General features: G+C 37.5%; 1 protein-coding gene across 4 annotated transcripts; it reads right to left on the reverse strand.

The window, feature by feature from the left end:
• Positions 1 to 251: 251 nt before the first annotated feature.
• Positions 252 to 20,407, reverse strand: ZBTB41 (zinc finger and BTB domain containing 41). Of its 4 annotated transcripts, none has more exons than XM_069789364.1 (11): positions 20,055 to 20,407; positions 18,031 to 19,266; positions 15,819 to 16,026; positions 15,006 to 15,075; positions 12,450 to 12,597; positions 11,605 to 11,734; positions 9,665 to 9,760; positions 9,037 to 9,143; positions 7,480 to 7,585; positions 6,362 to 6,450; positions 252 to 5,496 (listed from the first exon to the last, which is right to left on the reverse strand). In XM_069789364.1, exons 2-11 carry the CDS (start codon positions 19,151 to 19,153, stop codon positions 4,937 to 4,939), a joined length of 2,637 nt encoding a protein of 878 aa, XP_069645465.1. In that variant the 5' UTR covers positions 19,154 to 19,266; positions 20,055 to 20,407; the 3' UTR covers positions 252 to 4,936. The 4 variants fall into 4 exon arrangements, with proteins under 4 accessions (XP_069645465.1, XP_069645464.1, XP_069645461.1 ...); XM_069789363.1 differs by having other exon boundaries at positions 252 to 5,580; positions 18,031 to 19,234; positions 20,055 to 20,405; XM_069789360.1 differs by having other exon boundaries at positions 252 to 5,580; positions 20,055 to 20,404.
• Positions 20,408 to 27,083: the final 6,676 nt, after the last annotated feature.

Below are 27,083 nucleotides of genomic sequence, written 5' to 3' on the forward strand. Positions count from 1 at the left end.
CGCGCGGCGACGGCGGGAGGGAGCGGCCCCGGCCCCGGCCCCGGCCCCCCTCCCCCCCGCCCACCGCGCCTGAGGCTTCCAAGTGCCCGGCGCGCAGCTGGAACTCGGAGCTGGTCTTAGGCTTAGCCTGGGATAGCTGGAGTTATGCTTCAAAATAAAAAAACATAAAAATGGACTTTAGCGAGCTTCCACGATAAAAATCTCTTCCCGTATTAAAAATAAGTAAATTAAAACAATCACGCGAAGCCAAGTATTTTTCTAAATAAATTTAATTTACAAAATATTTTAAAATAAAATGTAGGATGAGACACACACAAATTTGATGAAAAAATTTGCCTCATCTGTTTATCTTTCTTGAGCTTTAAAACGGAAAGACATACAGAATACGGTTTCCATGCTGTTTAAAAAAAAAAAAAAAAAAAAAGGGCAGAAATCAAAACTTAGCACAAGCACCCCTGCAAGAAATCCTGTGAAGCAAGCAATGTTAAGACAAAAGAACTTTACTTTTTGATAACAAACAAAATTACACATAGGACTGAGTACTTCTACATTTACAGTACACTTCCTAACTTTTCCTTACAGCAAAGAATTTCCCCTAAAAAGACAACTTTACTTAGACTTCCATCTAAAATATCAACCTATACAGATCACATTTAAAACACATTATCTCATATACCAGTGACAAAATATTGAGTTTATTTCACCTTATTCTTTCATATAAAAGGACCGACATTTAAACATGATCAAAATGGTTACGGGGGATTCAAAAAATTTTGCCCTTGCTACCTTTAATCCATCAAATCCTTTTAAACCAAAACATTTCCGATAACCCAGGAAAAAGATCTTTATGGGCTTAAGCAAAGTGACTGCCCTGTATTACATTCTGCCAGTGTCATTCTTCAATACATACAATGAAACCACCAAATCACTGTGAGACGATATTGTAGAAAAGGATGACATGTGACAGTAGTCACAAGGACTTACAGAAAAATGCACTCTATTTCCCTTAAGCTTCAGTCATATGGAGAACATGCAATCTGCATCAGTTATGCATGTATGCTCAATACAGAAAAATTTCACATCTTTTTTATTGTTTCCAGGGAAAAAAACCCTATTCATCTACAACAGCCTTCTCAGAATTCTACATTCATGAACTTCTACCCTGAAATTATTTTAAATTTAAAAACTTGAGGGTCCTTTATTCCTTAGCACTCCATAACACATTTCATGTTCGATCAAGCACATTAGGAGGTGATTTCTTTGAAGCATTCTTCAGAGTTCTGGATGCTCTTTCACATTCATTACTAGGGAAATAAGATTAGCTCTTTGATGATACCAAATAAATCTTTTGTCATTGTGTTCTGCCATGATCCATCTTTAAAAATAACTGCCTGAATTATAATCCAGACTAAAGTAGCACTGTATTTTAAGGAAACCAGAGCCTTACAGAAGATGTATCATCACCATTACAATTACTGATGTTCAGCATAAAAAGAACCCATGAGAGCCATACCTCTGTAGGAAAAGTGTCAGTGCTCAAAGAGGAAATTCCAATATAAATAAATAAACTGAACATAAAAGCCACTTAAAGAATTAAGGGCAGTAACCCAGCCAACAACCCGAAATTTGTTTAGCGAAAAATACAGAATTCAATGTTTAAACAGAACAAGTGCAGTAAGTTCTCAGAACCATGTAGCAGTTTAGAATACCAACGTGGACTCCACTCTTCTCCCCAAAGGTCAGCATGTGGAAAAGACCAACTTTTTGCAAAAAAAGATTATTCTTTAGAGATATTTTTAAGAGACCTGCTTCTTCCTTCTTTGGCAACAAACAGTCAACTGAGTCAATGACTGCCAGATAAAACATAGCCTTATTGTAAAAGCGCCCTCCAGATCAACAGGACGTGGACTCTTGGATGAGTACATATACATATTAAAATGGAGGTACCAGACACCCAAGGAATTTCAACCCACGCAGCTGTGAGGCGCAGATCTCTGTCCTTCAACTCCAGTCCTCTTAAGAGGCACTGTCCTCCATCAAGCAGAGACCAGCTACTTCCACCTACCAAATGAAGTACCAGTCCATGAAAAACTACTTTGCTTATATATGAATTTTCAATAGATGTAAAGCCGTAAGAATTGTAGCTCATGATATTAAAAAAATAAAAACTATGTATCTAGCACATAAGCTTTCCTATTTTCTTTCACTGTCAACTGGCAATGATCCAGCCTGACCAGCAGGTAAAAACACTAACTAGTAGGGTTATCTGCAAAAAAAGAACACCAAAGAACTAGTAGGTCATTTTTTCCAGGAATGACTAGTAATTCTGGTCACCCAAACAGCAAAGATAACACTCGTTTTTCTGAAACAAGTCCTTATATAGTCTGTTTCTTGTTGGGCACCCAAAAACATTAAGCCCTTTGGAAGATATTGACCTTCATGTTTTCTGAATAATCAACTGAACTAGAGAAAAAGCTATTATTCAGATCATATATAAAAGGCACAATCATGAAAGAATTTTAAAAAGGACATTATCAAGTAAATATGCTCCAAATTCCATTTTAGTATTTTCCTAGAGTGCCTTCCAAACAGACTGGATTTTGAAAGAAAAAATTAGTTACCAACTATTTTTAAGCCACTGCTTTGTCAAAATCTCACAATACTTTTTTTTCTACTGTAGGCCAGAAAAGAAATAACAAGGAGTTAGGCTTCTTAGTCTGAGAACTGCACTGACACCATTGATGTCGGGTTATTTTTAACAGTACAATTACAACTGCTGGAAGTCATGTTTCATGTCCACATGCAGTAATGAGTTACATACATGTCGACTTGAAAACTAGACGTAAAACAGCTGTTTTCAAGCCATGGAGTGTAAAGATGACAGAAACAGTTTCATTTTGAAAGGAGATGAAGGTGGAGTTAGAAAGCAGGAAGGGTAGTACTTGATAGTGTCCTTTCAGAAGGTGGCATTCAATGGCCTCATTATTGCTGTATATTTGCTAGCATTCATCTTCTTACCAGATATATTTACAGCATGTCAGTCTGAACATTCCCAGAGCACAGCTCTAAATTTTACTTTAGAGATACAAACATAGAACAGTTAAACATATGTAGTCCTGTTTTAGAAACTGAACTTTTAAAGTTTAGGACTTCTATTGTGCTTCTTTGGCTAAGTCCTATTTAAATATCGATAACACTTAAAATTCTATAATTCTGCCACTATTTAAGAGCTAACAGAAATCTTTGGTGTGTTTAGGTTAAGAATCCATTGGGGTACAAGCTTCAAAATATGAACGTTCAGGCAGCTCTGGCCCCTCTCCTGCAAACTGCTCAACACTTAGTAGATGGGGATTAACAGAATCTAACACCGAAGTATTTCAATAGGATTTAAAATGATCCATGCCACTTAGAGTTTATAGAACTGTGATGATAAAAGAGCCTTTCACCACAGATCACTTGTGCTCAGGTCATTTGACAAATTTAACAGTTACAATAATACACATAGGTCCAGTTTCCCATTTTAAAGTTTCTTTTAAGATAATAATTTAAGGATAGGGAAAACTGAGGAAAATTTTGCCTTAATATGCAATTCTTGTGAGGAATAATGAAGATTACAAAATTACTTCAGATACTTTCTTTGGCATAATATTCACCAAACAAACACAGACTAATTATTTTTAAAGTAGGCTTAAAATAGAAAGCTTGATGAGGTTAAATTATACTAGATTTCATGGTGAATTACACTAGACTTGTATTTCAAAATGGTTCTTTTGGAAAAAAACCTTATGTCTAGTAAAGAAAAAGATAAAAATAATTAAAGACATAAAATACTTTCGAGAGTCTGACTTCGTTTTATAAACACAGTACAAGAAAGTGAGAAACAAAACAATTTCATTAGCAACTCACAAGAGATTTATAATTACTGATTATTTCTTTTTTTTTAAATAGAAGTTGAGTACTGTTCTGGAAATAATAGCCTTTAAATTTCTCCTCTGTCACAGATTACTTGAAAATGGGCATGCTAATGTGGGACCCTGGTATAACTTATGCTCTAACAAGGATAAACCATGCCAATCCATTATGACTGTTCATAGATTAAATTGACCTTGCAAATACTCCCATTTCTTTCAAAGTTAAGAGTGTCGGGCACACTTTAGAAGACAAACAAGACTGAAAAAGCAAGAAAAAAATGCATATTAAAATTATATAGTACTAACTGTAGAAATTAGACAATACCATTGTCTAGATCTTCCCACATAATTCAATATTAGAGATCAAGGAAGAATTAAGCGGCCAAATTTAGGCAGCCTAATTATACTCAGGGGGGTCACCAAACACCCTGTTTAGTGTCTTCATAAAATACCTGAATCACTTTTCAGAAGCATCTAGTTCCTATGTCCATTGGCTAGGTTCCAGAATCCAGCAGACTTTAAAACCCTCCAAAAATGCCTGAGGGTTCATGTAAAATTATATTTTAATTTCTCTGTGAAACATAATTCAAAGTTTGTGTTTTATATCCCTGCCTGCCCTTACAACTTCTAGTTAATTTGATATAGTCCTTGTTCTTTCAGAATGCTTTCTATTACACTTAAAACATTGACTCAGTGAGATGCAGAAAGGCAAACAATTTTTTTAAATTAACAGCCAGATATGTAATTACATTTTTCAGCCACTATCCTTAAAAGGTATTTCAGAGCATAATTTTTAAAAGACCATCTATAAGATTTTTAAAAACTCCTAAAATCACAAGATACACTCTTTCAGTATGCATCAAAATGTGCCTAAATGTTCAAATATTATGTAAACAAACCTGTTTTTCCAAAACTATGCAGAAGACTCATGAGTCCAAATAAAATATAAAATATAAATTTTAATTGCCATATCAGCCTTCTGTTGGCTAATGGCTTAGTATATTAGGTGGAATGTTATGGTCTGATCATGAATGTTCATTGTTTGAAATATTTTGTACAGTAGGAGCTGTATCTAGCCCCAGTAAAGTTCCAAGATATGACTGGTCTCTAGGATCCAACATCTGCTCAGGCCTTACAGGATGAACAATATTTGCAGGTTGTGGAGTAAGAGTGTATTTCTCTAGAAATGATAAATCTGTTGCTCGTTGATAATCTGTCTGCTCGGGTTGTGGAGGAAGAATGCCATGTGACTGAGTAGTATGCTGTACTAGATCAGCTTGCGGATCAGACATCTGAACTGGTACCAGCGTCACAGGCACACATACTTCTGTAGATACATTCTGTAGCAAAGTTTTGGCTTCTGATTGATATGCTTTGGGCTGTTCCACATATTGTTTAGCCTCAGTTTGGTAAACTTTGTCATCAGAGGTGTACTGCACTGGTAAGGAGACTAGCTTTTCCTCTGAAGATGATGTCAATGCCTCTTCTGCGGCCTTTGATCCATGAACATGATCAATATGATACTTCAGCTTGTCTTTTCGTTTAAATGTTGCATTGCAGTGTTGGCAATTAAAAGGTCGGGCATCTGAATGAATAACCATGTGTTTTGTTAACGTCTTCTTAATTCTAAAAGACTGATTACAGATTTGACATTTGTAGGGTTTCTCACCTGTAAAGACAGAGAAGTAAGAATTAGGTATTCTGAGTAACACCATGTCACAAGTAAATATGCAAATACATACATGGATTATGGCATAGAGACCTAGTATAAAACAATTTTACTGAAAACAAAGAGCGTATGTTTAACATCAAATTTAGAATCAAGGGAGCCATTAGAAGGTTGTTTAGAAGTTATATTAGCATACCCTTCTCCTTACACACAATTCTCTCAATACTTGGGATTTCTGTCAGGTACACACAAATATAATCAGAATATAAAACAAATAAAAAAGAACAGTCTTTAAATCATTATGATACTGGTATTAAATGAGCTCAGTGTGTACTTTTATACATTTCAAAAGGACAGTGATCTTCCTAAACATAAGGCAGGAAAACCAAAGTCAAATAGATAAGGACATAAACCTTTCCAAAGGGATTTCAAATCCTTGTTTAGATTACCACTTGAAATGTAGTATTCTCTGGACCACAAAAATGATTAGAAGGTCTGGGTAAATTTGGCAAGAACATACACCAGTAAACTAAAGGAAGAGGCATAGAGAGCATACCACAAACCTGTGTTGAGTATTATCAATATTTCAACTGACACATTCAGAGGGTAGTATTCAGGAAGGACCAACATAAGAGAAAGAATAAAAAGTCTTGCAGCTTCCTGCTACTCTTGCCTTGAATGCTCAACAACTATAAGGAATTAAACAATTCCATCAATGTTGATGCATAAAAATACATTCCTATATGTTTTGTGGTTTTGTTGTGGTTTATTTCATTTTTACCTGAATGTGTCCTAAAATGCATTTCCAAACTTGATTTCCCTTTAAAAACTTTCTTACAGACTTCACACTGGTGAAATGTTGCTTTATATCTTTAAAGAAGAAAAGACATTCCATGTTAGATAGTTTTGTTGTTAGTCGGTTTAAAAAAAAAAAAAAAAAAAAGTATGTGCACTGTCCTTTCTGAAATCTTTAACTGCAGAATAGCTGAATATCAAAGTTTCCAAATATCCTCACTTATGCTCATATTTCCTGGCATCTGCATACCAATAAGGTCAATTAGATTCTTTTCGATACTCAATCTTATTCTCTGCTGGGAATGGCACTTAGTATTCAAAGAGCAAAAAGCCACTAAAACTTCTTTTCTGACCCCCAAAATATCCTTAAGTAACAGGTTTTGCCCAACATCCACAAGAGGCTTTCATTTCAGCAGCATTATGCCATAAAGTACTAGGAATGGTTTAGGCTACTGGCTACCAAGAAAAAACAAACAGAATAAGCAGACAATATACTAGACTTTCAATACAGACATGTCTATAATGGCTTCTACACAATACTAATGAGTACAAGCAGTTAAAACACACCATTTGAAGAACAATGCAGTTTATTTGAGATCTCTGAAAGGCTTATTTTTGGAACTCAAGAATTTAAAAACCCCATTGCATTTTCAATTTATAGACATAACTCAGGTTTCAAAGTTTTTACCTACTTTCAGAGCCACTAATCTGCTACCAGCCTGTACAATACCTGTGTGGGATAGTTCTCACAGTGCTTAAATGATGTCTAATAATTCAGTCTTAACTAGTCTGCAATGACAGTATTAGAGCAAACCATCAATTTAGAACAACATTGAGACAACTAATTGACAGCTTAAAATTTTACCCTTTTTTATGTTGTTATTTTATTTACTTAATTATGCTACAAAGAAAACATCTTGCTTAAATTGTGAAGGCAATTTTCTGACATTCACTTCAAACCACAATAATGGTATCTCTACTAAGACTAAGGTAACGGGCATGACAAGCACACAGAGTACTAGAATTCTGCACAAACACGCGAGTCCCAACAATATCAGTTACAGTACAGAAGTATTTATGCAGTTGTAAAAAACCCACACTTACTTCTGCCAAACTTTTTCTCCTAGATGAACACTTTTATAATGAACAGTAAGGTGATCTCTACGGCCAAAACATTTCCCACATTCCTCACACTGATGTGCTTTTTCACCTACAAGGGCAAAATTCAATAGATTTTGATTAAATCTTCTGGAGCTTATTAAACGCCTAAGAGCTGTAATTGTAAAACATACAGTAGATCCATGTTCACAAATTCAGCCAATCAAGCTCTTCCATACCTTACTCAGAGGAGGATTCTGTTATCAAAAAACAAAATTCGGGAAGTAGGTTGGTTCTATCAGAGTAAGGATTTTTACCACTTGTTATATATGACTATTACTGACCATCTGTCATTTCTACAAAGAAATTCACATCCAGGACTTAAGAGACACTTCCCCAAATACCCACTGCATGAGAGGTACAAGTGAATGACTAGGAATCTGCTCTCTTCATTATGACCCGAAATGTGGTATCTTCAATAATTCAGGGGCTTTAAAAGAGAAGCTTATTTGAACATACCAATTATTTTCAGCTACTAATTTTTAGAACTTAAAATTACAATCAAAGTATGTATCTTCTTAATTATCCTGATTTACATAGTTACCTTTTTCTTTTATGCTGCTGTTTAAAAGTATCTTGATTCTTTTTAGTCATCTTGAGATCTTCCACAAAGTGGCAGAGTATTTCTTCTCATGTAAGTAGGAGGAGTGTGGACAGTCAAAGAATGTAACTTTCTAGAGGGGGAAAAGCAAATAGAGTAGAAAAGAGGATTTTTTTTTTTTTGTACTTGAGTTTTTAAAGATTTCTTTATTTTATAGCAGACATTATGATTTCAAACACCAAAAAGAAGCTGTCCTTCAAAATAAAGGCTCAGGAAGTTTAGACTCTGATCACTTTTGTATTTTCATGCTGCCTAGAAAGTATTTTACCTCCTAGAAGGCCACATTCCCTTTGGATCCTGTTCTGAGAAAGGAAAAGTCCCTAGTGAATCTTCGCTCTTCCTATACATTTGATAACTTTTCTGCTCTCAGTGCAACAAATTTTTTTTCTTCCTCCAGATCATCCCCATCTGGCTGTTCTCAGGGTTGACTCCCACCAGCTTCCTTCCCTCTTCCCCATAACAGAGATTTCAGAAGCACCTCTTTGATGTTCTTACATTAAAGTGATCAGTGTGCAAACTTTGACAGAGACTGTGACAGCTTCTTCTGTGTTGTGGTAATAATGTTTCACACAATTGCTATTAAAAAAGAAATCTGAACTCATTAAAAAATCCTCCTTTTTCACTTTTGCTTTTTTAATTATTATTTTTAAAGCAATTCACTGTTACATATTTTTGACTGTCCCTCAGCTTTCTATGTTAACATGGAGGAAACACGTGGTTTTTAAACCTTGAAAACATGTAAGATTAAGCCTACTTTAGTAGACCTTAAAAATAGTGAGGGGAACTTTTGTCAAGCCTAAAACATTGCATGTACTGAAAAAAAACCAATCCATAATTAATTTTTTATTTGATCTTATTTCAAAATAGTAATTTCAAAGCCAATTTTCAAAGAAAATGCCTACCCGAGTGTATTTTTTTGTGTTTTGTCAGATGGTCATGCCGAATAAATGTTTTCCCACATTCTTCACATTCATATCTCTTGTCATCATGGTGGACTCTTAGATGAAGTCTGCGTAATCATAGTCATAAATATAACCATAAAATGCAATTTTGTTAACATAATCAGAACTGCTAATTCAATGCAAAATACCAGAAAACACAGTCTTTAATGCTTCACACAAATATCAGGAATTAACTTTCAACTGAGGTATGCTTTAACTGTTCTTAGAAAGCAAGAGAGAACAGAGCTAAACTCTCATATCTGATGTTAATTAGTAGTCCTCTGCTTATTTTCTCTTTGAATAACAAAGATGCAAAAGTTTTAGATGTGCAAGAAAGTCAACTTTGATACAAGATTTGTATGGGATTCTGTCTGTGTTTAAACTACTACTGTATTACAAATTAAATGACTTCTCACGGATTATTAATATATTTTCAGTATCTAAGCATATTTAAAGCATTTACTAATGCTCTCAGAGTTGGAAAAAATCAAAACACAGACATTATGAAGAATTATGTTGATAACATGAATGCATATATATCACCAAATAAGCGAGACAGTTTAGCAGCTTATTTAATAAAAATCTGTACCTGTAAGAGCTTCCATGACGAAAACTCTGCCCACAAATACTGCAAAGATGAGGCTTCTCTCCACTGTGAATTCTCAGATGTTCTTTCAAAGTTGTTCTGTTCAACAAAGGCAGTAAAATTTAATTTTAAGCAATGTCACTGCCAGTTTGAAGTGAAAGAGACTACCATTTTCTCAATTTCTTTAATTCTGATGGATCACAATATATCCAAATAACTGCATCAGTTTATTCAGATACACACACATATACATACATTCAAAGGCAATATGGCAACTTACGATCTACTGAACCAGGTGGGTCCCAAAACAATATAAGCAAAGAAACAAAACATTGTCCCAACATACATTTGGACAACATACATTAAAGAAAACATCAATTTTGACACTCTTCTATGTAATAATTACCTTGTTGCTATATGTATATCTAAGCCAGAGTTTTAAAGTCAGACATGAAGGAAATCTAGATCATGGATGTTAATTTAACTTAACTCAGCAAAGAGCTTATTTAAAAAAATATATATATATTTATATACACATACATATGTATACATATGCAAGTCTACTTTTACTATTGCCTTTCCAATCTAAAAAAAAAAAAAAAGTGCATGCAGGTGAAAATTCCTCTCAAGCAAAGGAATAGGACAGTAAAATTTACTGTATACAAAGCTGGTAAGTGTGTGAACTAAACAAAAGAGAAAATTCTTTGATCTCCTTCCAGTACTCATTATCAATATTATTTTTCAAAGATATGCTTTACAAAAATTTTATCTTTAATGAGAGCAACAAAATGTAAATATTCAACTGCCTTACGTAACATAAATGAAACTTAAAGTGTGTAAACATATTTGACAGAAATTCTTCTTGCAGTTCAAAGTGAGCTTTATAGAATTGAAAGACTATCTGTGCTTTATAGCTTGTTTGTTTACTATTTCATTATTGCATTAGTACATTTTCTTTTAACACATGCACACCCTACTGACCAAACTACTAGAAAATACACACCAGCAACAAAACCCATTAGGGACAAATCTTCCTCTTACAATACTTCCGGGGATCTTTGTCAGTCATTGGAAGAAAAATTAAAAATCAAGAAAACATACTGCAGTACACAAACTCAGATCTTTTAATATTTCCCAAATAGAACATAACTAGAATCTTAGTCACAGTTATTGAGATGAAGCTGTATTCTGTCCAGATTTAAAAAAATTATAAGGCTTATTTTTTCAGAACCTAAATTTAAATCACCATTTGGAAAACATAAAAGATCTCCTTTATAGACCAGTGCAAGATACCAGCACGGAAGCCATGTTAACAACCATTTAAAATTCACATTTTTCTCCCTCATATGTGTAGAACAGACATAGGAGGGGGGGATGAATCTTACTTCTACAGCTTTTCTATGCTCTTTATCTATATACTGGAATTTATAAGCCAACTTTTAGAGCTTTCACTTTTCAAAGTGCTAAATTAACAATTTTTTCCTCCAGAGAAGCAGCAGCAAAAGTTGTACACTATTATTCCATCTTCCAGGAAACCGTGTTTGTAGAAGTCCAATTTCTTCTTAGTCATTCTCACCAGTGTTCCTGATCTTCCTGTCCTCATCAGTATATTTACTAAAGTATCTATGGCAGAAAACTCTTTCCCAAACAAATGCAAGATGTTCTTGCACAACACAGGAACCCTAAGTGAAATGAATTAGAGGGAAGACTTTAATATAGTTCCACCTCATAACTAATTATCTACAGTTGTCACCCTTAATTTTAGAGGTCATCAGAAAATCACATGCTACCGGTGGCTCTGATGCTACTTTTTGATACACTAGCCCTCTGGTGTAGTCTCGTTTATGTTAAAAACTCAAAGCTAAAACCTATTCAGAATCAAACAAAGCACACCAAGTATTTCTCTGTTCTGCTGAAGTTCAAGCAGTCACACAACTCCTTACCGTTCCCTAACGGATTTTCCACAGATGAAACACGTCCATTTTCTCTTTCCTCCATGAGTACATTCTATATGGCGTTTCAGATTTCCTGTATCATTAAACTGGCGGCCACAAATATCACAAGGAAAAGGCCCTACAAGGAGACAGACACACATAGTGTTATTAACTGTCAGTTAAACCAAACAAGATGCACAGACTGGTTACCTGTTAAAAACCTGATCAATTTACAAAGCAACGGTTTTGTCTAACAAATGATTAATGTTTAGTACAGTCAGCATACTTTAATTAGACTTTGTTCACTCTCTGCTTGGATAAGTTATTTCTAATACCTGATATTTTGGCAAGTTTCATGATTGTAAAGCAAAAATTTAGAATTAATAGTCAAAAGTAATTAAGCCGACTTAAGACTGTTCGAAAAAACATATTCCCATCACTATCACCAATCAAGTTTCTACCCAGCAGAAATAATTTGCAGTAATAAAAAAATTCTTTTGAATACCTCAGGTGCAAAGGAAGAGGTCTTTGGAAAACTTCAGGAAGAATCTGACTCCATAGTTGAGAACCAATTTCATGCAAAAAAGTTTTAAAACAAAACTAACCTTAATTCTTCTTCCCCCCCAAAATTTTGCATTTATTTAGGTACAATACAATGCCTCCCAAAGACAGCTGAACAGAAAAGTAAAAAACCAACCAACAAAAAAACCCCAACACCAACTCCCCCACAAAACTGGAGAAGAGAGAACTGGAAAAGGAGGTGGGGTGGAAACCAGACTGATCAGGACATACAATGGTGGAGGAAGGTTTTACTTTAAATCTATTGTTTACATGTCAGAAGGAGGTTTCTATACCGAGATGGAATTTTTCTTGATGCTTCAGTCTTGCAAATCGGGATTTAAAGTGCTCTTCACAGTAGGTACACTTAAAGGGTTTATCCTGAGAGTGAAGGATCATATGCTCTTCTAAATGAGGTCTTCGAGTGAAAGATTTCTTACAAATCTAAAATGATAATACACTTTGTCAAAGATACATCAGGTATAACTAGATTTTTTTCCTATTCATAAACTCTAACGGTTTAGTTCATCTGCTCTATACAGCAATGTAAGACAAAATATGTATTCTTCAAAAGCATAGCCTATCCCAACTTGTAAAGCCTTGCAGTCAACACCCAAAAATCCGTGTTCTACATAAACCTTAGTGGATTGCACTATATAAAATAGGATGCCGATCCATGGCAGCCTAAATTGAACTACTAGCAACTGCATAGTTACATGTACCACCCCCCCACTTCTTTCTACTGACTCCAGCACTTACCAGAGTCTTTTCCTAGGGTGTTTCAACACAGTAACTCAGCAGAAAATAACCCAATGGAAAAAAAGCAAGTAGCTTTGGCTTGGTTTTGGATGCTGAAACAGCTCAGTTGGCCTGTGGTAAAAACTATTGTAGTATAAGCTACTGCAGAACTAGAGTCATACCTGTTCCTTTATTTCCTCTGGGAAATTCTCTGACAGCATGTATTAAAAAGAAAATGCCAATACCAACAAAGAAATATAACTCCAACTATAGAGCTACAGAACTTCTGCAATGTTAAAACTATGTGAGCTTTTCAGTACTGTTTTCAGATTAATCAAAACCTAAATATACAAGAATTACTAGTAGTCATTAAAGTAAGAATGCAGTTCAATTGCAGAATTGAAGCCGCAGCTCAAATTTAAGTATTTAAACTAGGTATTACAATTTAACATCAGGGTCCTATGCTTTAACATAAATCAACATGGTGCTCACCGATTTCACTGTGAAACTCTTGCCATTGTTTATAAAAGCTGAATTTAGTACTACCTACCTCCCATACATTATATCGTGCAATCAGTTTCTCAGAGCACACCTGAATAACACTCTTTTAGCCTCAGGAAATCAGAAGCAACAGCTTTATTTGTTTAAAAACTCATCAACATTAAATATAAGTGTAAGAAAATCCCATACCTGTAAAAAGTATAACAGCTGCCTTGCTTTTCTTTACTATTAATACTCTACTGTTTCTGTGAATTTGCTCGTATTCCTCAAAGATTAAAGTATGGTCACCAAATCCTGGTGTTCATACATGGACTACAGTATAAACCAACAACCTGAAGAAATCCTGCAGGTTACATCTGCTGCACCTCAGCCCTCAGAACATACTAAACAACCTGAAAACAAAGTCACAGCTCCTAAGGGTTCTGTTCATTCTCCAACCGCTATAAAAGCTAAAATTCTACCCCTGCTTTCAATTCAAGTCCATTTTGAATGCACATGAGCAGTACAAGAGCAGCAGCTCACTTTTTATAAATTTCTACTTAACATAAAATTAAAACTTTCAAGAAAAAAACCCAAACAAAACCAAACCATAAAGTGGAGTTTACCAAATTATTCACCTGGTAAGAGTACTTTCCAAATGAACTTCAACAGTGTTGCACTATTGATTCCCACTATTAAAATGTTTCTTATCTAGTAACAAACAGAATCTGTAATACCTTCACAAAATATAACTTAATCTGGAAGATAACACCCTTTGGTTAACCATATAATACCTCCAACCATGGTACCATCACTAGCAGAAGGAACACTACAAATTCCTACAGTTGATATCTCCCAACCTCCTACTATATAAGTGAAAGTTCACAAACAAAGCAAGGTTAGTAATTATGTTACGGCACCTAATATTACAGACTTACAGGGGCATATAGCAGTTTGCATAAACAAAACAGCTGCCCTGAAAAAAAAAAAAAAGTAAACAGATTCCCTCTAAAAAAATCGAACAAAACCCCACATTGGAAACCTTAAGACATTATGGAGTGGAATTTCTACAAACTCCTTTTTACGGCAGGTGTAGTTTCACACATATACCTCTCCTGGGGGAAAATCAAGGAAAGGATTCTATGACTTTACAACTAGAGATAAATTTTGTACAAATTTACAACTCTGTTGATGTGCATGTTCAGCTAAATGAGAAAGTGTTTCATATTTAACATATATGTCCCTCACTATTGAGGGAGCCTTCCAAAAATGTATACTTTATGGTCAGTGTTTGATGTGCGTAATTAGTGGGAGAGCAAATACTTTGTTTTTAAAGTATTCATAACACTCAAGTCTAATCATCTGCAAATTGATGTATTTTAACAATGATAATAACATCACATTAAAAAATACTGCCTTCAACTGTTTTAGAATTCAATTTGGTATTATCTACCTGGTCACACACAGATAAAGTTCAGTCTTTAAATCAGCACATAAAGAGGAAATTTATACCATCACTTACAAAGCTTACTAAGATTTCACAGAAACACATACCATATTTTCACTTAAGTATTCAAGACACAAAACATAGTATCTACATGAAAAAAACCCAAAAGTACTGAAATATTACTTACATCACATTTCCAACCTTCACTCTTTGTCTTCTTGATAGAAAGAAATTCTTGTACATTCTCTGGATGAAACCTAGGAGAAAGACAGAAGCTGAAAGTAGTTATAACCTTCTAAGATGAGGATTACCTAAATAGTAAACATCCATTTCTAAAATTTATGTGTCATGAAAGTTGATCACCAAAACAGCAGAACAGAATAGTGATAATTAAACAATTCTAAAGGCACAAGTAACTGGAAAGCAGTGTTGACTATAGACTCCTGTAGAATCTCGTATGACAACTGGCAAGACAGAGGACAGTTTCAATTATAATGCTTTATGGATATTTACAAAGAGGAGAAAAGTTGTATGTAAATAATAATACCTTATAATTAGGCCTGTCATAAACAAATTATTTACCTAAAAAAAATTTGCATGGAAATGGCTTATCCACCTATCATCAACAGTATAGCATCAACATCTAAAACCAAAGAAAGTATTTTATTCTTCCTCCATATTAAAAGCAACACAGGTAATTATTAAGACTGTCATGTTCTGACTGACTGTGCTAGCTAATCTGAGCATTCTGAAATTTATAGTAAAAAACCTATGGCAGAACTTCCACAGAACTGCTATTGCTATTTAGTCAGTCCCTATGCACTCCTTATGGCAGGTTAGTTGATACTGCTAATCCCCATGTCTTTTGAAAAGATACTTATTTGAAAAAATTGTTACAGAAATAATGCAGAATATGCAGTGTGCATACATACATCTGTTTTCGCTTTTGAACTAAAAAAACGATTCTTCAGAAACGCAAAACAAATTTGCTTGTACTTGCCTCTTCACGTGCTTTGCTAAAGTCTTTTTGCTTGCATGCAGCTTATTGCAGTAGGGACATTTGTGTTCCTTTTTATGAAAGTCAGTATCACTAGAGTGTTTTTTTCTGTGCACTGTCAGGTTGGACTTCGTTGAATAGCGCTGATGACATATATCACACTCAAAGGGCTTCTCACCTGTGTGTACACGTGTATGGCTCTCATATTTGCCTGTACAACAACAAAAATCTGTTAGCATAAACTGTAACAGGTATCACCTACAATACACACACTTAGGGTCTGTTCTATGTCTCTATCAAAGGTGGTCAAGATCTAAGTACCTTCCACACACATCTAAAGATTTATACTGGTTTACACCACTGAAAACTGCACGGTGATCATATACACATTTGATCCAAGGCTCCTCCATACGCTTCCATCTTAACTATTTTTAAGATAAAAATAAAAGGGCTCTGTATTACTGTTAAATCTGTGCGAGGGTTACAAGTCCCTTCTTGTTCAACCCTACAGCATACTCTATTCTTAAGTACTGAAAGTTACACTACTACTCTTTCATTACACTGACTGTGAAGTACCTTTTCAGAACAGGGAACAGCCTTGCAACAAACTGGTATTTTTAAGGTACTTTCAAATAACAAAACACTGAATGAATGATACAGAGCCTTGCAAGTGATCTTTATTTGGGACTGAAGTTATTACCATAAACAAAAATACTACTTTCTCATTTCTTTCACAGTGCTTGTATTCCCTCTTCTGTTTGCCGGTTTTCTTCTGAGGATAGAATTCGTCCTACACTGAGGATCTACCTACCTCAAGTCAATAGCAGGCTTTGTACTAGACAATTTTTTTTTCTCTGTAGAATATGCATCATACTTCTGGGACTTAGGTAAAGAAAAAAAAAAGTACTATAGCTCATAGATTTAAAATACAAGTCAACTGTCTACTGTAATACAAGCTTATAAAGAAATACTTCATGTATCACTTGTTTTAATGCTATTTCTCATGTATTTTTTGAGCACAAAACTAGAATTATAAGTTATGAAAGTGCAAAGAGAAAAGGACTTCCAATGTGTGTAAAACCAAAATGTACCATTACAACCCTAAATATTCACAAACCATTTATTTCTGCACAGTAGCCTTTCAATATTAATAACAAAGCTCCCAAATTCAGAAAATTTCCTATGTTACTTTAAGATATGGCATTACAAGTACAGTTAAGTCCCATATTTTTAATTTTAAATGGCTTCTACGATATAATTTGTGACCTTGGAAAAATAATTTCACCTCAGCAAGCTAAACACACTGTGTGTGAGGAGGAATTAACACACACATCAGCCCCACCCCATTTTCATAAACTCCTAAAATTTCAAAATTATGAAAGACAAAATGCATCTATTATAAGAACACCAAAAAATGCCTAACACTATGAGGAACTGTTTCCTTCCTAATTCCCATGATTGAGGGAAGTCAATACTTTACATGACCATAATTCAACATTTATTCCAACTGAAGGAACACAAAAATTCTGGAGTAGAGTAGTAATTTACTTTTAATGTAGGAAAGGAGGACAGGAAAGCACTGGATGGGTCAGGACTGAAATTTTTACTCTTCTGATACCCTAAGTAACTATACACCTAGATTTCACTGCAACATAAACAATCCTAACAGAACAGATTACGCTGACAAAGTATTACTTGGTGCTAACTACAGACAAGAAAAATCAAGCTAGAAGTCAGAGTGACTAGGTCCTAAACATGTACACATCATGTAGAATAAAAGAATTTCAGGCTGTTTGACAATGGTTCTGTTTTACTGCAGCAATAATGACAGCTTTGTTACTTAAAATTAATTTGGCAGAAAACACAGTACAGGTCTCAGACTTCATGCAATTTATCGTTTAATATCTTTCCCTCCTTTTTCAAGGCTGCTTTTACATATCATGCTAACAACCAGAATCCAGAGCAGTGAAAGAGAAATCAATTTAGTATTTCCAGATTTTTCAAATAATGCACTCAGTTCATTTACTGAAACTGTTTAGCACCACAGACATAACAACTTAATACCCTTAGAAAAATTTGCACCATACTGGATCAGTGAGACGATCCAGAAATTCTGATCTTCACTCTCCAGCACAGAGAAAAAGCTCAGTTTATTTCCCGTAGAAAGAGCACCACCATATGGTAAAAAGGAGAGATCAACCTAACTTGCTCTTACCTATTCGATCAAATTTTTTGTCACACTTGGGACACTGAAGTAGTTTTTTGCTACTGCTTTGAATGATGACTGGAGCTAAGCCTTCAGGAATATTTCCCACTGCATCAACTGCCTCAGAACCCTCTTCAGTATCATTCTGTTCTTTTTCACTTTGTTCTTCAGACTCTGAATCTTCAGCTGACATTTCCTCTTCCTGTCCCTCTTCATCAGCATTGCATTCACTTTCACTGTCTTCAAATTCACTTCTATCAGATGTTTCCTTGTCAGAACTGACTTTTTCCAAATTGCTGTCAGATGCATCCCCACTTTCATTGTCACTGTTATCAAATTTAGCTGGACATTTACGGTTTCTTGTAGAACGTCTAGTGGAAAAGTTGGCCTTCTCAACCATTTTTAACCCATGTTTTCTATCCAGTGAAAGAGATCTGTGGGCTTTAGCCAAATGATTTTCTAAGGACTTCTTGTAACAGAAACTTCGACCACAAAAAGTGCACTGATGACTATTTAATAGTTTACCTGTCAGTTCATTGAGTGTTTCTACTGGCGTAGGTGCATCAGTTACCACATCAGTCTGTACGTTAGAAACACTTTCATTATTTAGCAACTTCACTGCATCTATGATATCTAAAAATTTTGCTGCTTCCAGCACTAACGGAATTTCATTTTTATATACAAAAAACTCAGAGGTGTAGAGAAACTCAAGCAAATGCTGAAAGACAGAATGAGTTACGTGATCTAATGTGACAACATCGGTGCTTGGATTTTTGCTCAAACAGGCATGAAAATAACTACTCCCAACAGCCACTACAACTTTGTGAGCACTAAATTCTTTTCCTTCTACAATTATAAGTAAATCACAAAATGATGGATGTTTCTGTCTATCGTCATTTAAGTATTTAAGTAGATTTTTGTTATACTGCAATGAGCTTAGGAGCTTTCTTTGTTCTGATGATGGTGAAAGTTCTTGGGAAGATTCAAGCTGATCTGCAGGAGCTATTTGTGCAGGCTTTGAGACGATTTCTTGTGCACAGTCTACTACAAGCATCTGTTCTGAAGTATCTTTCTCATGGCCAAGATGAACCTTTTCGTTTAGATTTGCAGCGAGCCGTCTCCTTTTCTTCATTGCAGAAGTGCAACGTCAAAATCAGGAGCTTCATAGGTGATTGGCAAAAAATTCTTGTGAAGATTTGGCTCTGCTCCAGACCTTGAGAAAATACGTAACTGTAATTTCATAATCTGCAAAAGAATTATGATAAAAATTACTCTCAGCACTTACCCGTAACTTCCTTTTTTATTAATGCTTTCTGTGTTTCGCTTTGTAAGTTTTACCTACCCTGCATACCTTAAGCTTTTCTTAAAGTACTAAATCTCATCACTTTCTATTCCAGACCACAGCATAACACTACTCAGAGCGAGCGAACCGACACTGCCTATTATTAGATCTAAAGAGGCGGCTGGGGCTGCTTTTGCTCGTCTCCTAGACACATATAGACCGTGAAATACTCCGGGATGGGCGTACGCTCTTCTTGCTGTTGTTACTATTACACCGAGGCGCACTCGCTTTCCGTTTAACCCCAGCACGGCAAGCCAACCCTTCTGCTTTTCCCGCCGGGCGCCCGTCCCCTTGGGCCAGCTCGCAGACCCGCCCGGCGTCTGCCCGGGCAGCGGGACTGCCCGGGCCGCCCGGCGCGGCCCGCCTCTCCCCGCTCCTGTCACCGCCAAGTGTCAAGTCCGCGGCCGGGCTCCCCGCCTCCCTCAGGAGGGCCCGCGGACGGTGCCTTTGTCCCTGCGCCAGCAGGTCCGCCGCGGAGCCGAGGGTCGGCCCGAGGCGGGGAGGGGACGGGAGGCCCTACGGCATCGAGCTCGGGGGCAAAAGAGGGCGCCCCGGACCCGCCCCCCCTCACGGGGGCAGCCGCGACAGCCCCTCCGCCCCCGCCGAGCGGGACACAAAATGGCCGCGCCCCCCCTTCCCCCCCCAACACGCCCGCCACCACCCGCTGCCCCGGCGGGGCGGCCTCACGCACCTGCGCGGCGCCGAGCGCTCCCCGGGGCCCGCTCGGCCACTAAACTCCGCTGCACTCCGCACCCGCTTACGCCGCTTACGCCGCTTCCGGATCCCGGCGCCGCGCGCAGGCTCGCTCTGTGCGCCGGCGTGAGGGGGTGACGGCGTCCCTTCTGAGCATGCGCGAGCGCGGCCATGGGGAGGACCGGGGTCTCGCCGCGGGGGCGGCCGGGGAGCGTTCCCCCCCCCCCCCCCCCGCCGGCACCGGGGACAGCCCCTCAGCGCGACCCCGTCCTCCTCCTGCCCCTCAGCCGTCGGGCCGCTGCCGCCAGCGCCGGCGGCGCCCTGCGGGGGGGGCGCCGGGAAATCGCCGTGAGCAGGAGCCACAGCGCGGCTGCGAGGGGGAGGGCCCCGGCGTCCGTGACGGGCGTTCCTCAGCGCCCGGCACCCGTGGCGCCCGTAGAGGTTCGGGGCGGGCAGCGAGACCCAGTTCGTTCGGTGCGGCCGCTGCGGGGCAGCCGTTAGCGGCGGGCCGCATTCAAGTCGGTGCTTAAAAATACGGTGTGAAAGCAAGGCGTGTTACGCTTCAAGAGCAGTCCGTGGCAAGCAACTCGGAATTTCCAAGTTGCCGATGGTTTTCCTCAAAAATATTATTTTGCATTTGTCTCTTCTTACTTGAGTGTTTGGAGCGCTTCGCATACGTAGCGCTGCGAAATTCGTGCTTTCCGCGGCTTCCCGGACAGCGAAAGGACTGGAGGCCCCGGAGTGCCCCACGGCTGGGGCGAATAGCCACTTGGGGGTGCGGTTCATCAGCACATCAGAGGACATTCACCCTTCTCTATCAGTTACGTTTTTAGCTTTCCAGATATAACTTAATTGCTAGTGACAATGGGACACCAAAAACGAGTTTGTTTTTCTGGGAGCTTGAAAGAAGAACTATAATGCTAATGCAGGATTACACTTTATTCCAACGGCATGTGTTCTCTGTTTATGATTTGTAAGTTGATACTGGTTGTCACTGAGCATAATAAACACTGCATGATTTTCAGGTGTTGCATTTTTCAATAAAAATACTGAAAATTCTCAAAGCATTTGTTAACTCTGGATTGTTGCTGTTGACTGTACTCACAGCCCTCTTACGCATTTTAATTGAAGTCTACAATTATTTAGCTTCATTTTTTCACTCTAATAGTACATTAAAATCAAATTATATTTTAATATTCAATTATTTCAAATAATATTTTAAGTAGAATTGGTTCTTTCAGGTATTCTGAGCTGAAATGATGGCATCAATAAGTCATAATAGAGCAATCAATATTACTATGTTTTTCTTGCACTGAAGGCAAAAACCTACTTATCTTTGGGGCATCTGCTCTTTTAGGATGTTGCTTGTGCTTGCCCACCTTTCATTTCTACAGAGTCACAGTTAAGCTGTACCTAAACTGTAAAAATAAGTTTCTCTATTTTGTTTTTGCATGGAAAAGGAAGTTTTGGGAGCAAGGTGCTGTAAGTTTTAAACTGAGCCTTACATTTCACTCGCATCTGAATAGCAAGTCCATAAAAACATCATTTAGCAGGTAACTAGTTTCTTGGGTCTCATTGTTTCCATAGCAAATATCATCAGTTTGGAAGTATAAATCTACATGCTTCATGAGTTTTCATGTGTGAAATATATAAGGAAAATGCAACCTTGATGAGAACTATTTTGCCAGCAAGCGTAACCATGCTAGGAAACTGTTCCATGGAACAGGCTTGAGACTTGCTTAGCTGTCACTGTACTGTAGTGGGATTCAGGTGTTTTTCAGTCTAACTACTAGATTGCCATGGACCAGAATTTTCCATACCTGTTACCTGGCATGGAAAAATTCATGCAGGTATTCAACATAGCTTATTTTTTTTCTGAGACTTTATATTTCTGCATGTACTTGCAGATGCTTCAAATTCAGGAAGTTGAATTGCTGGTAGAAGCCATTTATTCCCATTTAAAAACAAACGTAATGCCTGTCCTTAGATGTAAATAAGTGACAAATTATGGGCAAACAAAAATATTCTGGGCATAATTACTTCCCTCAGTGGAATTCAGAGTTGGCGTCCAGCGTCCCCACAAAGAAAGTAGAATTTGCACCACTGCATTACAGCATGGACTTTGGCCCAGCCATAATTTTCTTCCCATTGCACTTTAAGAAGTAAATTCAGTGTCTTTGACCGTGCAATTTGTTTCTTCTGTGTTGTTGGGGTTTGGTTTTGTTTTTTTTCTCTAGGTAACTACCTGATTTTTTTATTTATTTGTTGCTGATATTATTTAGTCTGTGCTGAGTACTATATGGTTTCTTGGCAGTCTACAAAGCGTCTACATTTGTCCTAATTGATGAAGTCTACAAGTTCACCAGGCATTTTGACTTAGCACAAGCCTAGGTAACGTTTTTTCTCATTTGCTGTTTTATGTTACTTGAAGGATTTAGTTCAAAGAAAAATTTTACAATGCTAAGTGATCCATTACCATGACTGGCATTGCTACAATAATTACGCTCTGGAAACAAAATGTCCTTGACCTCTTAGGTCATTATGGTTCTTTCAGCATTAATTCTTTTATAGTTAAAGTGGTACAGGCAAAATTTAACTATATTGATCCTTTTTGTTCCAGTGCTGGTTCCTGCTAAGTTTTCTTGCCATAGAGTATCTCACATAGGTAAAAGGGCTGACTTTTACGTTAATTGAAGAGAGACAGCATCAAAGAATAAGCACTTGGTCACCTATGTGAGACTGTACATAATTTGCAAATGCAACTGTTTAGATTTGTCCAAGAAAATAGTATATTTATCAAATAGATTTTCTTGAATTGTTGGAAATTAAGGAGTAGCTTTGTGCAAGAGGGTTTGGTGTTGGAGGAAGCGGTTTCGTCTTGAAATACTTGTTCTCCAGCTCAAAATCTTCACTTCTGAGATACAGTGAACCTAGAAATTACAGATACTTGAATCAACTACAAGTTAAACAATAAGCAGATAGGGAGTCAACTCTGTTGTTAAGCACTTAGCTGTCAACCAAAGAGAAATAAAATTACATTAAAATGGCATGCAAGTTTTAAGACCCAGCTGAGTAATTTCAATTTACTTCCAATGTAATCTTTAATAGCTGTTCACTGTAAGTACCCAGTTGTAAATCTAGTAGCATAAACATTCACATCTCCTTCTAAACAGCTGCCTTACTTTGGCCATGACATTTACCTAAGGTAAAGTCTATGTCTCTAGGAATTTTAGAGCTAATTTGCCATGGGTTCATGGTGTATGCCACTGCTGAAACATGACCTGTGCTGTCATTCATCCTTTTTGTATCCCAGATGTGTCAGTGATGGGTGGGACCTAGGGAGGAACCCACAAAGTCTATACTTCCTCTAGTCTGAGATTTTTCTGGTTTTTATTGCCAGTCACCACATACACACAAATGTTTTAAATTAGGCCATGAAGTGAAAGGGTTATAAGATTGTCTAGAGACTCCAACAAGTTTTCTAGCCAACAGTGCTGAATAAGTCCATCACTGGAAGCATTGCCAAGAAATTCTTTCAAATAGGCCGTGAAAAGACCACCCCAGTCTCTCAGTTCAGGTCTCTGTGGGGCACTAATCAACTGGAGGCTTGTTGTACTGTTATGGATGTTTGACATGTGAATCCTGTTGATCAGGCTTCTCTTTTGCCTCCTTTCTAAAGTACAGCAAGTGAAAAGTGTAGAGAAGGAGGTCAAATCCACTCTTACTGTCTCAGCCTGCCTCACTGCATCCGAGAAGCTTAACGCAGGGGAGGGCGGGCACTGTACCTCCATTGTCTTGAGTGTTCTATCAGCCGGTATGGATTGAATAACAATGATCTTGGCCATTGCCATCTTTTTCTGGGGGATTAATGCAGTGTGGAAGTTGCAGAGAGTTGTATGGCTACAGACTCCACAGAGCAGATTTCCTCCTGGAATGCTATTCCAGTGCGACCCGGAGGTAAAATTAGCAGGAGCCAGGAACAAGACACTCACTGCTGTCACAATAATGCAGAAGTTTTGTTAAGTCTGAACTCAGTACTAGGCTTGCTCTACAGGTAGATTCATAGGTGTGCTGCATTCCCTTTGCACTTTGGAAAATACAGCAGCTGGAAAAGTCCTTGGCTAGAGTGAGATCGCCTGTGTCCATTCCTGCCAGTGCTTGCAGTGCTGTCATCTGTGCCTGCTCCACCTGATCCACTAGTGCTTGGCTGCCCAGGGGAAAGGAGGAAGAGTGGGAGGAAAGCTGAATGAAAGAAAATAACACTGGAGGAAATACCTGGTCTGCCCCTCTACAGATGTAAGTCTCAAGCAGTGTTACCAAATCACTGTAAATTAAAGCTGTACCCCCTGCCTGAAGCTGTGTAAAGAGGAAACAAGGACTTAAATAATTTTTTGTGTTGTCTTGGGCCATGCTTTCAACAGAACAAATGACACCTTTTCCAATAATACACCACTAGCATCAAAGAGGTATTTTCCTATAAGCAAGGTGAGAATTGGGGAGAAATGTAATATTTTTTATATATATTTTATTAGTTCAGATGGTGTATGTGACCATCTGAACTAAAAACCAGACCATCTTAGGACACATGACCTCAGGAAGGCTTCATGTGTCCAAAATCATCTTTATTTTTCCAGCCATATCAGCTGGATTAGTAAAAGGTATTGCCTCTCCCAATAAACCTCGCCTTGTTTATAGCCTTAGACCATCATGACTGCAACAATAGTATCAAATTTCCAGTAAAACAAGCAAAACCACACTTTCCTGTAAAGAAATAATCTTGGTTCTCAAAAATGTATTACAAAAACTTAGAGGGTAAACAGCTTGAAAAGGTTTGTCTGTGTCTTACATTGCTGCATTTCCATTGCACTGCATGACAAGAGACCTGTAAAAGCTGACAAAGCACGCAGTGTGCTGAGGCCCTATTACAAGACAACAAGAATTTCCATAATGAAGGGTAGCAGAGAGCTGATGTCACTGTCACTTTTTTCAGTCAACCAGAAACCAATTATCCCTGGCTGACAGGCCGAATTAAATCACTGGTTAGAGGGAAATGGCAGCTATCCTCCCAATTGGGGCTTTATTATGGTCAGACCTGGTGCTGTTTGTTGGGCCACAGGATACGAGTAAGAGCCGTTCTGGTCTCTCTCTCCATCCTTTCCATAGGCATTAATGGTTTTTTATCCCTAAGAAAAGTAGTTGCATTTTACATTAAAACTTGCTAATCTTTTAATATGTATTCTCTGTCATAGTAGGAACCTGAAGTTCATTATACCTGTTTATAGAGAACATGAAGTTAGGAGTTCTGCCATGAAAGGCCTCAGGTGAAGGCTTTGTACTGATTTATAGCTAAGATTCCAGGTCTTTTATCTAGTACTTGTGCAAGGATATAGAAAGTTTTCAACTCATGCTACTTTGAAACGTGGGAGCATGTTTGACATAGTATTGAACTGTACTGAGGGGTTGCTTAGTTTACTGTATGGATTGTTTGGAGCTGAAGAAACGAGGCACTCAGCGTGCCAAGGCCCATTCTTGTTCAGGTTAGTGCTTAGTCGTGGCCTTCCAATGTCTTCAGGAATGCATTGCTTGCGATGACACAAGGAAGAGGTACTGAACTAGGTAGCTCATTTAAATTACCAAGTTTAAAAGTTTTTTTTAATATTACAAGCAGTCCAGCTACGTTAACACAAGTTCCACATGAGCTAAATGTCCTGCATCTGTTACCCAGCCTAGCTTGTTTAGGGTATGGCACAATGCAACCGGATTATTTATGCCTGGACATAATGCCTCGAATTACGTATGAAACAGAACTGTGTTGCCAGCGAAAGCCATCTCCTGCGTCTTTCCACAATGCAACTCTATCACACGCCTGTCCATCCCATCGACCTGCAATTCCTTTGCCAAGTCAGAAAAGACCTCTGCTATACTTACAGCACCTTTGTTCATGCTATCAGAGCCGATGTGTGGCTGCTTGAGCTGGATGTGACAGATGCTGTCACATTTGAGCCATACAGTCATGCACTTGCAGAATGCTTACATTGCCCAGTAGAAAGTAGAATTTGGTGCACAGGTTAAGATACAGCTATATATGCATATTGAAACATTTGTGTACAATGTGCTCAGTAATATTTAAGAGAAAAAAGATTCACTATTGAAGACATTTTTAGAAATAAAGTATAATGCATAGAAGTTTCTGAATGGGGTAAAAAATTAGAAGGTCAATAACAGTATTTTGTTAGAATGTTAGTGCATAAAGCTGACAAATTACCAGCAGCTTTTAAACCTTTGTGTCCTCAAATAATATCCTCTATTTAATTATAAGGACAGCTAGAAGCAGTCAGATAGGCCTACCAGCTCAGTGTTTATCAAGGCTTTCCAGAGCTCTTCTCCTTCCCTTTGTGATGAACCTTCACATAGTTACAGTTGTCAGGCAATCAAAATTCATCTCTCTGTTAGAGAGGCAGGGTGCTTCAAGATGTAGGAGGAGAGTAAAGTGCTATTCTGTACTCTCTTTAATCACTATCCATATAATTTGTAGAAGCTATTTATTTTGAATTACAAAGTTAAAGGTATGTATAATCTACAATAAATTTTTTTCCCAAAGACACCCAACTATAAAAACTGAAGGATGTTTTAGGGTTATATGAGCATTTTTATCTGTCATTGTTCATTTGCCTGAGCCCAATTTACATATTCTGTGATGCATTGCCAGTTTACTTACAGTCAGGATGAAAGGCTGCAGTTACAAAGCTTACATCTTGTATAACTCTGCTCACTATAAGAAAGTAACACTACATAATGAAAGCATTACATCTGTTTCTGAAGCATCACTATAGCGTAAGTGAGAATTTCAGGACCATCTTTTATTTTAGGTGACATTCATCATCTGATTTCTTAATTATATTTGAATAGTAATTGCAACATTTTCCAAAGAAAATATAATTAGATTCTGATATCAAGAGGCAGATTACAAGTAAATTAATTATGCTTTGAGGCCACTATTAAAAACCTGGAGCAAGACAAAAAAACA

The sequence above is a fragment of the Haliaeetus albicilla genome, chromosome 8 (assembly GCF_947461875.1).
Source record: "Haliaeetus albicilla chromosome 8, bHalAlb1.1, whole genome shotgun sequence".
Classification (NCBI taxonomy): Eukaryota; Metazoa; Chordata; class Aves; order Accipitriformes; family Accipitridae; genus Haliaeetus; species Haliaeetus albicilla.